Source organism: Epinephelus moara, chromosome 4 (genome assembly GCF_006386435.1).
Source record: "Epinephelus moara isolate mb chromosome 4, YSFRI_EMoa_1.0, whole genome shotgun sequence".
NCBI classification, from domain to species: Eukaryota; Metazoa; Chordata; class Actinopteri; order Perciformes; family Serranidae; genus Epinephelus; species Epinephelus moara.
In genome coordinates this window covers 39,741-58,329 of record NC_065509.1, presented here as the reverse complement: position 1 = coordinate 58,329, position 18,589 = coordinate 39,741, and the positions used below count along the sequence as shown (strand labels likewise).

The window sequence follows — 18,589 nt, the reverse complement described above, 5'->3', positions numbered from 1 at the left end:
GGCTTTTAATTTCTGATAGTCCACCACTAACATTTTCGTCAGTTCTCATCTCATCAACAAATATGAAACATAGATTTCGTCTTAGTTTGTATTATCATGATCTATTTTTAGCGCATCGTCTTGTTTTGTCAGGGAAAAGAGGTTGTGGAGAAATGTTTTTGTCATAGTTCTCATCAACCAAATTAACACTTTTTTGTAACCTTGTTGATAGTCAGTTAGTAAAGAGTAAGCCTTTATTGTTTGTTCATTCATTTTCCGTACCCACTTATCCCAATACAAGGTTGTGGGTGTGCTGGAGTCTATCCCTATACATCATTGGGCAAAGGGGGGGGGTACACTCTGGACAGGTCACCAGACTATTGCAGGGTTGAAACATAGACAACACCTTTATTTTTATTTAGAGTCAACAATTAACCTAATTGGATTGTGGGAGAAAGCTGGAGAACCTGGACAAACAGGCAATATGCAGCCATATAACGGCGAGTTATATGTTATATGTCAGCAGGTGGCGCTGCTGAGCCGTCTCTATGACTTTGTTTAGAGGCTTTTAGAGGATCTTTTTCTTTGCATAAGTATCATCTCTGCTAAAACTAAAGGCTGAAATAAAAAGAAGAAATTCTCTCTTTCTCACTCCTATCTGTCTCTCTCTCTCTCTCTTTGTGTGTGTGTGTGTGTGTGTGTGTGAGCGTGCGTGCGTGCGTGAGGGAGAGAGAGGGAGAGAGGGAGAGAGAGCTCCAGCCAGTCAGACGCCAGCAGAGTTAGAGGAGCGCGAGCCCCCTCTGCTTTGGAACCACTGAGCTTTCCTGTCGTCCAACGGCAGGCTCAGCCCTGCACGCGCTGTTGTGTTTCCACACAGGACAGGAGCAGGACACAGAGACACAGAGCAGGAACCAGAGACACTGAGCAGGACACGGAGACACGGAGCGGGACACAGAGACACGGAGTGGGACGGGGGCCGACCTGCCGGTGTCCCTTCAGAAGACACAGCCTGTGGACCAATGACTGTGATTCATATGGATAAGCAGTAACTAACTGTATCGAGTCAGACCCGTGGAGCCGGCTCACTGAGTGCCAGATATCCGGGTTTCGCAGACCGGAGCTTTCTTCAAGAAAGGACCGTGAGCTTCACTGAAGGATGTATCGGTACCTTGGCAGCGTGTAGGGACATTATCATCCTAGAAAAGGAACGTTAGAGGCTCGCGCCAGTTGTCATTTACTGCTGACAGCCGAGCCCTGGCCGGCTGCTGTCACTCTTTTTCCGCAGTTTGGTGGAGTTCAGAAAGTCACTCATGTTCCTCTGTGGGTAGATGAAGGAATATGATGTCACAGCTCGTGATAAGAGGCCCAGTTTTTGTTGACTTCTGTAACCAATCCAATAAGATTCTGTCCCCACTGGTTGCTTTGAAAACTTATGTGAAATCAGTAAGCTGTTTGTGAGCTCTTCACTTGAACATATCTATAACATAATAGTGTGAGTGCATTTGGAGTCCTCTGAATAGTTGCCATCCTGTTCATGTGCTGTTCCCATTATTTGGTCCAGCAGCTGCAGCTCCACTGCAGCCTATCTGTGCTCAGTGTGTGTATCAGTGTGGGTTATTCACAGTGCTGCTATGCAGACTGACTGGAGCCACGCTCAGACAGCTCCACTGTAACCCCAGTTCTGAGGCATAGGCCTGGACTGCCCTCACAGAAAGAAAGCTTTACAGCTGAGGAAAGCTCCCTGCAAGTCTCCGTCCAGAGGGACGACTTGTGTGGAATAGCAGATGTTACACAGCTTTGTGTACTAATGTGGATCATTCAGGATGCTGTTATGCAGACAGAGTGGAGCCACAGAAATTCTGCTGGTAAAGTTAAAGTAACACACATGGCTGTGCAGCTTCTGTCAGTGCAGTTGGACAGCTTGTGTTACACAGTTGGCAGCTGAAGGTTTGTCAGGAAGGTAGTTGGGTTTTTTTGTTTGTTTTCTTTTGCTTTGCTGGGTTCGTGTAGTATTGGACAAAACTCAGGCTGGTTAAGTATGTGTACATTATGAATTGGAAAGTTTCATGGACTGGGACCCAAAGTTCTGTCAGAAACACAAAAGTCCACTCTGACTTTTTCATAGTAATGAAGCAAATACTCCTAGCAGGTGAAAGTTTAGAGAGATGACAATCACATAGTGAGTGACTGTGGAATTGAAACATTTTGTTGGACACTCCTGAAGACTTTGCATTCAGTACACATAGTTCAGTTTCACTTGCGTTTTGCATAGTTGAAAATTAAATGTTTTGTTAACAGTGATTTCACTTCACTTGTTTGTCGGTTACACTAATTGTCTGAAAATGAAGAACCCTCATCCACTGTGTAATACCTGGAATAGGTCTGTTAGCAAAGACCCAGTCCTGATCTCTGTGCCAGACACTAACAAGAAGTTCAAGAGGAAGTCTCGGGAGCCTAAAAGGCTTTTCAGTGGCCCTGAGCCTGAAAGGACGAAAATCTACCCAGCAAACATGTCGGATGTGGACTCAGTAGATGACACCCAGACGGAAGCATCTAGTGTCAGCAGGTTGGCTCCATTACAGAGACAGCTGATGATGTCACAGGAGGGGATGGCCAGTACTACAGGGTTAGGGTCAGGACTACCAGAAGGCAACGTGGCTTCAGCTCAGAGTGGTGCCATAGACATGAGAATTGGCATTAATGTACCTGCCATCACTTCCAAACTGTCCCAGTTACCTTCATCTCCATTTTCTAACTCTGAGATCTCCCACTGGCCCACAGCCATTTCCCAGCCTCTGTCCAACAGACTCAAACTGGGCCTGCGCTCCACTTTCCCTCTGTCAACACCAACCAGCAGCAGCCACAGCCACTCACCCAGCCACCGGGCCTTCTCCCTGGAGCCATCTCTGTCAGGCCAAACCGGAGCTCCGCCTGTCCCCAGAGCCTCCCACGCCTCCCAGTGTCATGAACATGTGGAGCCCCACGTCCAGTCTCCCAAGGTGAATGTGTGGAGTGTCATGAAAAACAAAAACCTGTTCTGAGAAATATTACCTTGGAGGAATATCTATATATAGAGATAGACAGAAAATTAAACAGTGAATCAGCTTAACATACTAAGTCCTAGACACTGACTGTCTGGGACACTGACTTTATCTATCTATCTATCGATCTATCTATGTATCTATATTATCAAATGATTAATTTTTTTAATTGCGATTAATGGCTGAATTTCAACAGTTAATTGTGTTTAATCGCGTTTCTAATCGCATGTTTTGAATGTCATTAATTTGTATTTTAAAACAGTTTTGAAATTCATGTTAACAAGGCAAAGTACTAATTACCAGTGTGTGTCTGTGGTGACTTGCTCACTCCAATATAGTGCTTTGCTGGCTTGGCGATGTGGGTGCCCGCAGACATCAGTCTGATTAGCTGCACCTGTATGCTCAGCTTGTAGGTGGGAGCTTAAACTCACTCACACTTTATACAAGGTGCATGTTACTTTTGACTCGTCACCGTTTTTTAAAGTGAAAGGAGCCATTCAAAAGTAGCCTGGAAATCCAGACCCAAATTTAGAAAGATTTAGGGTCTGGCCATGAGTAATGAAAATGGCCCAACGCGAGGGGCGGCACCAAGCATGCATTTGTAAATATCACTGAACGCAATTGGATAACACTGCGACCAATCAGAACAATACACGGGGTGACGTATATGCTTAGCTACCAGCGGAGCTAACTGGTAGATTAGACTCTTGCTGTATCCGGTCGGCAAAACAGCAAAAACGTCCTTCTTGCAAAGGAAAGATTCGATCGCCGTCTTCTGTTCCTCTTTTAGAGAAAAAGCCAAGTCTAACTCGTTCACTGTATCGGCCAAAGCCGTTTCAAACAACTGGTGTTCATCCGTAGCCATCTTGCAATGTTTACTGACTGATTCCGGTTTTCGACGTCGCAGCGTTGTTGTCATCTGTTCAGCTCGCCTCTGGCCCGCCTATATCAGATACACCGATGTGATTGGTGCAGCTCGGCTCCAACAGCATGGGTAATGAGCATCATTACTGATTGCCAGAGTGACTCGCTGAGCAAATTCAAATTGTGCTCTCGCGAGAGCTCTGGAGGGCAATGGCGTTGTTATTTATTTATTTTTTTCAGTCATTGCAGCTGCATGAAGCAGAGAGCTGCACAGTGGCTTGACTACAAGTAAGGGTGCATCGAAGGGACAAATTAGCACACAATTTAAAAAAACAGCAACAACGCAATATGTTTGGACCTTCATCAGATCAAGATTAAAATGTTAATATGGACAGCCCCTGCTGTGTTTTACACACACACACACACACACACACACACACACATACATATATATATATATATATATATATATATATATATATATGTATGTATGTATATATACATATATATGTGTGTGTATGGGTTTTGATGGATTCATGAATTAATTTCAAAATAACGAATAGATTTGAAAGTCCAGTGGATTATATTCAATTTCTGCCAATATATCCCCCTAAATCCTTAACACTGCACCTTTAATTCATTTGTTATTTTCAATTCGTCCATTGTAGAAATGGAATATAATATTCATAACTATGTTTTCATTAGCGTGCAATCACGTGACCTTAGAATGAGATGTTTATATCTACATACAAAGCAGCTTGTCTTCCCAAGAATCCTCCATGATGTTTCTACAGTAGCCCAGAATGGAGAAACCAAACACTGGTTCTAGATAGGGCTATTCGTGTTTTTGTGAATACGACACACGGGAGAAGTTTCAGTTGGCTGCAATGAGCAACCTCACTGCCAGAGCTACTAAATCCTACACACTGGACCTTTAATGAGTAATGAAAACAATGGTTAGATGTTTGTTACGGCTGTGCAACTGTGATTAAGTGCTGTGTGCATTAGAGGTAATTTATCACGTGTTGTGCTAATTAGGGATTGGTAGTAGCCTACTCATCAGCATTATTTATCAGTACTTTTGAATTTCATATTCACTGATACCAAATTAATAGCTTTGGAGTTTCAATACATCAATTACTGGTGGGGATCTGCCCATCCTCAATATACAGTGTTCCCACGGTCATAGAAAACCAGGAAAAGTCATGAAATCCCACAGTTACACTTTCCAGGCCTGGAAAAGTCATGAAATCAGTAAAATCATTGAAAGTTTTGGAAAAGTCATGGAATTTTGTTTTGGAATTTTGTGTGTAATTGTTAGGGCAATCTTCTGTGGATAACCTTCCACATAATGTAACATTAATGCAAATTTATCATCTGTAGCTGTTGATGTAACAAAGCTCTGATATCGATGCATCAATGCCTGACGTTTTGTTCACTGAAATTTGTTCATGTTCTCCCCACTCTCCGTCTCTCTCTCCATATTTCCTAGCTTGCTGGAGTTATGTTTGAATAGAGTTTGAATCTGTTTGTATAATGCCGGGCAAGTGGGGCAAGAAAAATAATGGTGTGACAGTGTGATCTAATATGTAAGGTCATGAATCTCAAAGTTTAGTCAAGTATATTCGGTAACCGAATATATTCAGCTGAATATTGCAAAAAAACACACATTCGGTATTCGGTGGAATAAGTGAAAAGCAACGCCGAATAATAGCGGCATGTTTTGATAACACAATCAAACAGCGTGCGGTGACGGACGGAGTAAAATGTCGGCAGTGTGGCAATATTTTACTCTGTCCGTCACCGCATTTGCGACTAAAAATAGTTTTGTGCGAGCAAAATAAATCATTCAGCACGCTGTGCCAGTACAGATTTCAACCAGCAGCAGAAACGAATTGCGAATCCCGCCGGTTGTGGGTTGAACGAGGGTCACAGACACAGACAGGAATGTATTCCTGTCAAATACGGCGCAAGATAAGGCTTACCGGCGACGGAGAAGTCTGGCTCCAATAATGTCCTCTTCTTGGCGTCATGACTGCCCAGTGGTACCTGGACAGCCGAGCCATGGCGGCACTCAGGTATGTGATGTGTCAGAGGAGAAACGAGCCGTTCACATTTCTCTCTTTGTGGCAGGTAATGGCCCACAAACCTCACCGCACTTTTGGGACTGTTCTTTACTTTCATAAGTAAAGAAGGTACTGTTCTTTACTTGTCAGGGGAGGAGGGCGGCTGGTTGATTTTTATTTTATTTATGCGAAATGCATTTGAATTGCAGTTAATTATTTCTCATAGACAACACTGTAAAAATTATATTGACAAAAAAAAGTGATTAAACAAGGCTTATAGAAATGGATTTAAACTTGGGCCAATGAAAAACTAAACAACGGTATTCGGTACTCGGTATTCGGCCAAGCGTTTAATTTTATTCAGTTTCGGCCACAAATTTTAATTTCGGTGCATCCCTAACCTTGGCCCCCATACATCTTTTAATTTGTACTGAATTTTTGAGTTGGGGCAATTGACATGGGCAGCCTGGGGCGTTTACCTGTCACTTGGTGCAGCACTGTGGTTTTGTTTTAACTGCTGGAGTGGAGCATGGGAGTTGGAAGGTGCAGAGCATTCTTTTATTTTTCTTTTATTTATTTTTTGAACAAATTAACAAATGACTCTGGGAGCTCTACTGCTCTGTGTCTTCAGACTGCCTATAATAATACAATTAACATTTGGAGGATTTCAGAGTAATGTATGTTATACAGTTCTGTTGCTGTATGGTTGTGGAAATTTTGTTATTCTGTTATGACTTGAAAAGTCACAGAAAAGTTGTGAAATTTTGACCCTGAAAATGTGTGGGAACCCTGAATATAAAGACTGTTCAATCACTGTTAAACTGCACATGACAACATATGCTGTGTGTCAGTACAGGTTCAAGAGTAAATGGTTGACTGACTCACTCTGGTGACCCACTGAAAACATCTGGCATCTAATATGATTGAAAGCTATAGACTTGTGTATCCATATTCATTCAGGCATCTGTATTCATCCTCTTCCCCTGTGTCAAAAAAACATACTCGTTTTAAAGTAAAAAAAATAAAATAAAAAAAATCTGCCAACACAGTGGTGACACATTTCTTAAAAAGAAATGACAGAACAAAACAAGGAAAGGATCAATCGTACATTGAGCAGGTTCAAGAAAAAAGTACTCAGTAGTTGTGACAGAACCTTGAAATAGGACCAGTATGAGACTGAAGCCCTTTTTACACAGAAATGGCACCATATGGCAGCTACAAAGTCCCTTCTTTATGCCTCTTTTGGGGTTTTACACAGAAGCAAATGACGGCAGCATCATTTTGCTCTAGTGTGTGATTTCAGACAGCATGTCAGCATTGCGGAATCAAAAGAGGCATGACAGGCATGACATGTAACCCAACAGCATTGGTGTCTAGTGTGACATAAAACATACCTGTCAGCAGTGTTTATAAACAATAAAAAACGTCCCTGTTATATGGCAGCTGATCTTCCTCTGCTCGGAGGGTAGGAGCTCTCGAATCTCATTGTTTTTCCAATTTTTAGACATTTACGGCCACCATTCTTGTTCTTTGAGTTAGCCACTAACTGCTAAGAGCAACTTTTTTAATCGCCAGTGGTGGGTCGCACACATAAAGCAGTATTTATACTTATGCATCAAATCGACGCTGTGCCTACTTTAACCTAGAAATGTAACTACAAGTCAAGGTGATGCAAACCTCTGTTTTATTTTTGTAAGCTGATAACCATTTCCCTCAGTAGAAACAAAGCTTTTGTTTACTTTTATTTTACAGATAAGAAACAATAAATTGTGGAACAATAAAGCCCCCACACCATGGCATTTTAAGTCTTGTGTGTGATTTATCCTGGCTTCATATGAGTAGAGGAAATCTCTGCTAGTTGCTAGGCTAATTTATACAATGTAAAATGCTATAGGCTTGTTAATAACGTTAACTTTTTGTATCAGTTTGGAAAATGTGTTAAGTATAAGACAGTTGATTTGTAAGTGAACCTTGTGAGTTGTAATGGAGCCGAATTTCATAACGTTACCTTTGTTTAATGTTGCTGTTGTTCCTGGCTTCATGTGAGTAGAGGAAATCTCTGCTAGCCGCTAGGCTAATTTATACAATTTAAAATGTTATAGGCTTGTGCTAATAACATTAGCTTGTTGTATTTGTGGGGAAAATGTGTCCCGCAAAAGACAAGTGCTTTGTCTGGGAATCCTGCGTGTTATAATGACGCCTATTTGTGTACTCAGCTCTATCCAGAGCCGGCGTAAGGTCCTGGATAGGCTCTGCCCATGGTCCCATCCCCTGGCTGTGCTGTTTATACAGACAATGTTTCAGCACTGTTGCTACCCCCTGTGGCACTGCAAGGCAGCATCACGGCACAGTATTTCTTTATTCCATCCTTGAACAGGCAGTGTCAAAGTGGCATTAGTTACTGGTTCAAACAGATGAACTTAAATTTTATTGCATGTAATTGTAAATTAATTGTAATAGATAATGAATAATATATTCCTGAAAATGAATTTTAAAATGTGTTTTTTTCAACATTTGCTGTAGTTGAGTGCACATGATCCAAAGAAAGATGATGGTGAGGTGTTTGTCAGGGTTTGGTTTGAGTGATGAACTGCTGCCTTCTACATCTGGTAGGGTTTTCCTATGGGCCAGAGTTGGTCCACATTACCTGCATTGTGCCAAGCCAGCAGGGGATAGCTGTGATGCTTTGCTGTGGTTTTGTGTACTGCCACCCTGTGATGTCCTTCTCGCTGTCTGTACAGCTATGTGACTATTCCAGTGACTAGGAAGAATTCTTTGTTACAAAAAAGTCTCTCTGCGTTTAGCTCTCAGTTCTTTTGCAGCTTCGAACTGAATGTTTGAGGTTTGGAGTTTAGTCTCACTCCTGTGATCTGTCTGCAGTCTCCGATCTCTGATGTGAGACTGCAGACAGCCTGATTTTACTGATCGCTTTCAACAGTATTGGAGCTGTGTTAAGTTGCTGCTGATGCAAACCCATTCTGTTGCTGTTCACCGTAAAAGCTATCCACTGATGAACAGGCAGGATGCTGTTTTAGTGAAGAAAGAAATACCATGTGTTTTTCACCAAGGTAGCAGAGCTTCATTAATAGTGCTAATCTTGAACAGAAACAGGTATAATCAAGCAGATATTGACGTATTCTGTGCTGTTTGGTCAGTGGATGAGTTTCACATATTGCAGGGAGTAACAGTGCCAACAGAAACAACCACAGTGAGCTGGAAGCACTACAAGTGACAGGCTGCTACTGTGGTCTGTGACTAGCACACCTCACATCATCTAGTCATCAAGGTAAACAAGCTTTACCTCTCTGTATGGTGCTGTGGAAAAACACTTGCACCAGTGGAGCTTGACTGCTTGCGGCTTCACAGCATGACTGCCATTAACCCCCCCAAACACAGGTCTCTGTTTCAGAGGACAGTTTCAGTAAACGTTTTGCTGTTAATTTCACTGAAACCGAAAAAACAAAAGTCCTTTTGCTCTCAGGAGTCTACCAGGAAGCGGGCTGGGGTGAGTGGTGATGGACCTGGGCGTCTTCCAGAGGTCAAAGCCATCCAGCAGACCAGGAGGCTTCTAGCCAACGCCCGAGAGAGGACCCGTGTCCACACCATTAGTGCTGCATTCGAGGCCCTGAGAAAGCAGGTGAGATTCACAGTCCTCTCTGAAAACACACACAAACAACAATTATGTACAAGCTTATACTCATACTGTACACATATAATCACATACAATAAACAACAACAAATGTGTTGATGGTGGCCTCGTTATGCAGATACTAACTCTGCACTGCAGAAAATAAAACAAGAAGAAGAAGTAGACCTGTCATGATAGTTTCATTTTTATGCCTCCACACTGGTGAAAGCTGCAGCTGGAGGCATTATGTTTTTGGGTTGTCCATCCATCCGTCCGTCCCATTCTTGTGAACATGATATGTCAAGAGCGCCTTGAGGGAATTTCTTTAAATTTGGCACTAACGTCTACTTTTTTTTTCCCCGTTAAAGGGGTTTTTTGGGGAGTTTTTCCTTATCCGCTGCGAGGGTCATAAGGACAGAGGGATGTCGTATGCTGTAAAGCCCTGTGAGGCAAATTGTCATTTGTGATATTGGGCTTTATAAATAAAATTGAAATTGAAATTGAAATTGAAATTGAACTGATTAGATTTTTGTGGTGAAAGGTTAATGGTCATTGTCAATGTGACCTTGCATCTGTCTAATTCTCGTGAATGCGATATCTGAAGAACATTTTAAAGGAATTTCTTCAAATTTGACACAAACATCCACTTGGACTCAAAAATGAACATATTCGAATTTGGTGGTCAAAGGTCAAAGTCAGTGTGACCTCACAAAATATGTTTTGGGCCATACAGAATTCCTATGCTAATTATGACAAAACTTCACACAGATGTCGAATAGGAAAAACTGAAAGTGATGCCATTTCATATCCAAAGACACAAGGGTCAACTTCACTGTGACATCATAATTTTCTGCATAAAATACTTTTCTTGCCATTTCTCACCGTCATATCTCAGAAACAGAAGGAGACATTCGGTCAGATACTGAATTGGTGACACTAATCTTGAAACTGTGCTGATTGTACAGCTCTTCAGTGTGTGAAGCATCCATGTTTTCACAAACATGGACGTACACTGTAATAGAAACTTGACTGATGGAAGCTCTAGTTGACTTGTTGTACAATATATGGGCATGACCACGACCATTTTGCTGACATTGATATTGCTTGTTGTGTTTACATGATGATACCAGAAGAAACAGCAGGGGTTTCCTAACCATTATAGAGGGCTCTAGGGATTACATTTTTCTGTAGGCCGACCCAGTTGTTAGAATCGCCCTGGTTCCCTCGTCTAAAAGCCAATGGGATTTTTCCATTGAATTATGGATTATTGCAGAAAATAAGATCTTTGGCAAACAAACCTATATGATACTGAAACGCTTTGTTTCAGCGAGGTAATCTTCACAAATGAACACCACTTTAAATATTTTTGAAGCCTAAATGCAATCACCAGAAGTAAAAAGCTATCATTAGGTGATAAACAAACTACACTGCAATCACATGACTTCATTGTTGCCACCACAATACGGCTGTAAAGCCATGTTTGGTGTGATGACGTTCTATAGTCTTATTTAGCCAGTTGTTGCCAACTGCCTTTTTTTTTTAAACACATGAATGCTTCAAAACTCATGAGTCGGGTGCCTATTGACTTATATGTGGTAGAACAAAATGTGAAAGTCTATTAAGCTTGTGTTAACTACAGACCTTTTTTTAAGGCATCTAACCAAAAACCCTTTCAAAAAACCCACTGACTTCAAGACGAGGGAACAGGGAGTGCTAAAATGCTAACTCATTTTTGTGTTTGAGGATTAATTCCTGGAGCACGCTACAAGACTTGGGCAGAGCAATTCTCTTTTTTTTTTCTCCCTACTCCTGCTTACCTGGCGTAAGTCAGAAGAAAAATAAAACAACACTTCAAAGACGATACAGTGTAGCTTACTGGTATAGCTGGAATAACAGCTAGAATAACATACAAGATGGCGCCCCCAGTGTGGACGCCTGTTACAGCAGCTCCTGCTCACCGCTGAGCTTTTTTCTACAATCACTTGCACTAGATGTGCTCCCTTTATCCACTGCTCATTTTCATTCACTGCTGCTCATTATTATCCACTTCCTATTATTTTCATTATTATTATTATTTTTATTGTTATTATCGCCATCTCTTGTATTTTTGTACTTATCTGCATGCCTAGTTATTTAAGTTTTTTAAGTTTAATTTTGAGATCTTTAATCTGTTAATCTGACTCTTTCTCCTGGACTGCTGTAACACTGGAATTTCTCAATTATGGGATCAATAAAGGTGTATCTTATCTTATCTTATCTTATCTTATCTTATCTTATCTTATAACAGCATTCAATAATGAATTTGTATGGGCATGCATAGTGTACATAAATGTTGTACTAATTGTGTAGAATTACTTTTTACCCAGGGGATATTTCAGCTTACATTAATTAATAGTCTCAATTACAATTAAAACTATCAATGTGCAAATCATGAGGGGAAGCAAAACACACTAATATCTATTGCAATATAGATGTTAGCTAATGCATACCAATGAAACATGTTAAAAGAAAAAAGAATCTATCAAGCACATCACATTATTTCCTTCTCTCTCCAGGTGCCATGTTACTCCTATGGTCAAAAGCTATCCAAGCTGGCAATATTACGTATAGCCTGCAACTACATCCTGTCTCTGGCTCAGTTGGCTGAGTTGGACTACAGTTCAGACCACAGCAGTCTGAACTTCTCGCAGTGTGTGGAGCAGTGTACCAGGACCCTGCAGGCCGAGGGGAGGAGCAAGAAGAGGAAGGTAAGGCTGCACTCATTCTTTATATAACATGCACTCTTAAATAGTGACTAGGGCCTAAGCTACAGAAAGAAACAAATTGATCAGGTCCCTTTTCTGTTTCCTCTGATTTATAGTTATGTTCCATCATATTTGAGTTTTCTGACCAGCTCCTGTTTTAATTTGCTGTTAATACAAATGAAACACATTCTCCATGTTTACCTATTGTCTTGATAAATTCAGTATAATGTATAATGTCTACAGCACCTATTCCATCACACACATTTTTAACAAAATGCTGTTTTTACTCACTAATTCCTATCATTTTTACTTTGCCATCCTTTTGTTTGTTGTTAAGCTACTGTGTTAATTAGCGCTGTGGAAATTTGCATTGTACTGAATGTAGTATGTGAGCCATTGTAGTACAGCAAATTCACCCAAAGTGCAAAGAAATGTTGAAATGTGAACATGCGTCTTGTCTTGCACCTTGGCATGCTTAACAAGTCACTACACCAGTGTTAATTTAATGAAAGTAATCAGTGTTAGTTAACGAAAACTGTAACTAAATATGTATGTTTGTCTTTTCCACAACTAAGAGACTTAAGACCATGACGTGATGGCACTGACGTCATTAAACACCGACTGTGATCATGTATTTCATGCCTGTGCACCAGCAATAGCCATGGCCAGAGGCATTATGTTTTCCGATTGTCTGTCTGTCTCATTCTGCTGAACGCTATATCTCAACAACACACAATTTGGCAAAAATGTCCACTTGAACTCAACAATAAACCTCTTAGAATTCAAAGGTGGTGGTCAAAGGTCGAAGGTTAAGGTCACTGTGACCTTATCTATCTGATTCTTGTGAGCCCGATAGCTCATTTTGTTAAGTTGGCAAACTTTCGCTAACTTTCCTTCTTTTTTCTTACCTGTATGTCCTTGTGTATCAGTCAGTGTCTTCTCTCTAAATTCAAGATTTTTGTGGGTCTGTGAATGCAGTGCAGGTGGACTTCTTCTTCAGTTTAAATTAATCTGTCGATCGGAGCCAAGTTAATTAGATCAGATCAAATTGATGGATGAGAGGAGCAGCTGTTTGTGAGTGAAAGTAAACTTTTAGACCCCGCAGAACGGTCAAGTCTCACTTTCACTGCATCTGGTGTTCTGCTGCTCTGTCTGTGCCCAGAATTTGCTCTGCACTGCGGGAATGTGGAGCAGTGATACCCAAACAGTATATATATTCCAAAAGCGCATCTAATGAACAGTCCAGCTCCGAAATAGAAAATCAAAATGTGGCGGTAGATGTTTTAATCGTGGCTGGCTGCACAAATTAATGAATGTGTGTGAAACTCTGGCTGGTGGATTTACAGAGTGGCCTCTTTCATTTCAAAAATGTGCAGCTGCAGGCTACCGGCAAGCTATGTTGTGTTGTGTTTGAAGTGCTGTTTTATTTTTCTTCTGATTCGTGCAAGTAGGCAGGGTGGAAAGAAAAAAAGGGAGTTTTATAATGGTTGGGAAAAACTACGCATCATTTTGGCATCATATTGGCTTAAATACTGGTGACATTCTTATGTAAACACATATGTAAACACAATGGGTAATATTAAGGTTAACATAATGATCACGGTCATGTCCATAGGATGAGAAGATAACGTAATTATCGAGACAGACCTTTGTCAGCCCATGATGTAGGCTACAGCGCAACTTTGTTTCCTCTTGAGTTTGCTGTGTGAGCATCTGGCAGCCTGCCAGCTGCTGTCAGTCAAACACAGACAGGGACACGCCCTCCAGTCGGCTGAGACAAAAAGGAACATTTCTGATATTTCCCCAAAGACCTTTTTTGCCTTTTAGTAATACAAAACTATTAATAATACATTTAGGAAACATGTTATGTTTTACTATCATTACTATGAGTAGAAGTGATTTTCATATTTTTGACAAAACTCTACAGGAGCATGACCAAAAGGGCCCACTGAATACATTCAGCACCATTGTGGTTATAAATGAATATATTTTCAAGTGAGTAAGCTTGGATGAAGAGATTTTCATTTATGACACAAAGTCAGTGTGAACAGCTTTCACATCCAGCTTCACACTAATGCAGTCATGTTGCTCTTTTAAATGTAAACTAGCTGAGGGCTTTTTCCCTGCTGGCTGGCTGTTTCTCTCTATGTGCATGCCTGTGTGTGTGTGTGTGTGTGTGTGTTCTCAAAGTTCCAGACACCAGATGTTTAGAGTGGAGGGGAAGTGGAGCTGGCGCCATGAAGGGCAGAGGGCAGCGAGAAGGCACGCGAACTGAAACCACACAAATGCGCGTGCTCACACACAGACACAGACACAGACACACACACAGACACACACAAGACACACACACACACACACACACACACTTGGCACATTCCCCAGCAGTCTCTCCAACACATTCCCCCACTCTGCCTCTCCAGGCCATCTGCTCCAACATACTTTGAAACAAGGAGGGGAAAAAACACAGTCATCATCAGCCTGTCAGACATCAGCAGCTGGTGGAAACACAGAGACAGAGAGTATATGTGTTGGAGGGGGGAGTGAATTGTTTTTTGCATTTTTCTCAGAGCCACTGAGTCTGTGTGCACAGTTAGAAAGAAAAATACACTTTTTTTTTTATTTAACTTCATCGTGACTTTGATTCTTATTATGCCTGAGGTCACCCAAATATCACCTGATTGACTGACTACACATAGAGAGAGAAATTCTGTCTTTCACACAGTGACATGGCAATTTTTTAAGCTCAGCTGCTGAAAATGTTTTTATCTCAGCAATCTACAATCATATCAATACTAAGAGTTTTTTCTACAAACATTGTAGTTGTAGAAGCACATAGTGTCAATACAGGCATTTCCATCAATACATGTATTGTGTGTAAAAACTGTCTTTTCTGCTCAAAATTAGCTGTATGTGTACATATGCTTGGATTTGAAAGTTCAGTTCAGTTCAATTCTCTGGCCCCTTCCCAACTGTGATATAACAGGAAAGACTCCCTAGACTATAGTAACAGCAAAAGCTGCAAATCTAAGTAGTGGAAGGCTGTCTGACATTAGCCGTAGCCCCAGTCTGCAGGTAGCGTTAACAAGCCTAAAAACGTGCTAGCGGAGAGACAACAACAGTTTAAAACAGATTCACTCTGCTCGACGCTTTGCTGCTCTCCACAGACAGAGTGCCCAGAGTGCACTCTGATACTCCATGAGTGTGGTGCTCTGGATAAATGAACGGTGCATTCCAATAGCGCTCAAAATTTATGAATGGTCCAGTTTGTGCCAGAATGCGCTCTGACACTCAGAATGAATATTTCTACATGCACCACTTACATCATCTTCCTCTGTCGTCTAAAACAAGCCAACAGAACGTAGCTAGCCCTAACTAATGTTCATGGAGAATGGTTTTGCCTCCAGTTAAGCCCACCCACCAAAAAACATCATATAGTTTACTAAACAGTTTAAACAGTAAAAGGGCCTATTGCTATCGCCATAGTAGTGACACTCCTCCACACACGGTGGAGAGACCCTCACAAAAGAGCCATTAGCCCAGCTACAACACAGCTTAACTAGCATCCTGCTCGCTATTGTACAGGCATTGGAAAATAAACTGTCGGCCTCTGTGCCAGCATCAGTTTCCAACCAGATACCAAAAGCTGTAAAATCCTTTGATTCACTGTAACTTGGCTAAATCCTGGACAGCGGCATTCAGCCAGGTGACTCTTTTTCTAAATGTCAATCTGACAGAGCAGAGGAGGCGTGAGCTTTACGGTGAATAAGTCCTGTGTGGCGGTGGGAATGTGAAGTGCTGTCCTGTTCCTGCTTACACTGTGGCAGCATAAGCACTCTGGACTGCTGCTGTGTGCTGTTAAGAGGGGCAGTATTTGTTTGGGAAGTGCAACCACCATACATATATATATATATAATGTATTGTGGCTTGTTTTTTTTTCCATGTGCAATTTATAAAATGACTATATTCCTCCGCCCATCCAGATAATTTTTTGCTGAGCTATAGCAGGCGAGGTGTGTTTCTTGTCTTCAAGGCTCCAGAACGCTACTATTTAGTCACATTTTGCGACCATGGAGCACCAGTGCGACTTGCAGATTATTACAGTTTATAAAGGTATTTCCCTTTTTTGCAACTGTACTATATTTGGCTATATTATGACAGTAGCTACTTTATTTAACTTTATTTTAATTAATTTAATACTTTTTTATTTTAGTAGTCGACAGTCCTTTGAAGGAGATTTCAAAATATCGCGATCTATATTGTGTATCACGATATAGCCTAAAAATATGATCATATTATTTTTAAACCATATCTCCCAGCTCCTCCCACCCAAACACCATTGCAGACCAAGTACCCCCCTCATGGCAACAGCACTCCCCGATGACAGTGGCCCCCCAGCAGAACAGTGCACCATGCCACATTGCTAAAACTGCCTCCAAATTCCCCAGATCCCAACCTGATTGAGCATCCATAGGATGTACTGGTACCTTAGCAGTTCCCCCAATCCACAAAGGGCCTCCTTGGATTGGACTTGGCTCTGAAGTGTTGAGGCATGGACACAGGGCCTCTGCGGTGTCCTGTGGTGTCTGCCACCAGGGCATTGGCGGGGATCCTTTGAATCCTAACTGTTTTGAGGTGGGGTACCAGTGTGTCCTATGGATGCTCGATCAGATTGGGATCTGGGGAATATCAAGGCCTTGACCTCTTTGTCAGTGAGCAGTTGTTTTTTTGGTGTTTGTTGATATTTGCTGCTGTGTAATTCCTTTCAGACAGGTTTTATTTGGTTTAACCCCCTATTGTGTTCGGGTCAAAATTGACCCAAGACAGAGTTAAAAACACAGTAGGAGGGTTACATTTATCATGTGGATTGATCACTTTGTGTATATCCTCTCTGTTCCCTGTAGATTCCAACCATGATATTAACAACCTAAGAATAGACAACCTTGCCTCCAGTCATCTGAGTCGATCCATACACTATCAATAATGTACAATCATGTGTATACTGTTTCATTCATCATTTCAATATCACTGTAAATATGTATACTGTAAGTAATACATGCTAATATTGTGCAAATTCTGATGTACTGTATGAAGTTATGGGCGGCAAGGTGGTGCAATGGTTAGCAGTGTCACCTCACATCAAGAGGGTTCTAGATTTGAATCAAGCAGCTGGCTGTGGCCCTTCTGTGGGGTTCTCCTGCTTCCTCCCACAGTTCAAAGATATGCACATTAGGTGACTTTAGGTTTTCCCCTAAGTGTGAACGTGAGCATAAATGGTTGTTTGCGATTCACTGGTGACGTGCCCAGGCTTTACCCTACCTCTTGCCCAGTTTAGTTGGAATAGGCTCCAGTCCCCCTGCAGCCCTTAAGAGGATAAGCGATTATGGATAATGAATAAATGAATGAATGAATGAATGAAGCTATACCATCAATTCTAAATAAGCTGGTGAGCTCCAGTAAGTTTCACAACATGATGTGCAAACTTGGCCTTATAGTAGTGTGTGTGATGTAAATATTTCTGTATTCCTTCAAAGTGTCACCAATAGAAACTGAAACCAGGCACAGGCAGAGATGGGATCAAAGTTGCCTGTTTCAATGGACTTATGTCTTTTTGTGTTTCAGGAGTGAAGCTTACGACAGTGGATGGGTCCAATACATGAACCTCTAACAAAGCTACAAGGAGAATATTGGAGGGGAAATATGACAAGATGAGGATCAGAGAAAAGATGAACAAGTGAATAAATGGAAGCGTAAAGTACATTAAACGTACTTTTTTTTTTGTCATGACTTGCTCTCACCACTCATTAGCAGAGGAACTAACATCAGTACTTATCTGAGGTGTAATTGTGAAAGTTCTGTACATTAAGGCCACACCATCAACGAAAGAGATGCAAACTGACGAAGGGACTAAAAGATTCAGCCCGTGGAATCCCTCAGCAATAACCTCCACTTAACTATGCATACAGCTGCACACATTGTATTGCTGTGCTCCAGGTCTGTTTTGGAGCCACTGTTGCCTTGCCAATACCCTGTTTAAGTATGTACTTCATGGTAACACTCACTTTGAGCTGGTAAAATCGCTATCAGCATGAAGCTTGTCTGGTCACTTTAATAAGGATCAAACTTTTGAACTCAAACAGCAGATTTCACAACAGTTTAAGCAGCTCATACATTAAACAATTTTTAATAGTAGATGTTTTATAGTTTATAAGCCTGTTATATTTCAAAATATGCCAGTTATGTTTATTCAGTACAAATAAAAAGATTTGG

General features: G+C 41.3%; 1 protein-coding gene across 1 annotated transcript; it reads left to right on the top strand.

Moving 5' to 3' along the window:
- The first annotated feature begins 761 nt into the window (after nt 1-761).
- atoh8 (atonal bHLH transcription factor 8) lies at nt 762-18,589 on the top strand. Its single transcript, XM_050042850.1, has 4 exons — nt 762-2,978; nt 9,432-9,587; nt 12,134-12,325; nt 17,942-18,589. Exons 1-4 carry the CDS (start codon nt 2,322-2,324, stop codon nt 17,945-17,947), a joined length of 1,011 nt encoding a protein of 336 aa, XP_049898807.1. The 5' UTR covers nt 762-2,321; the 3' UTR covers nt 17,948-18,589.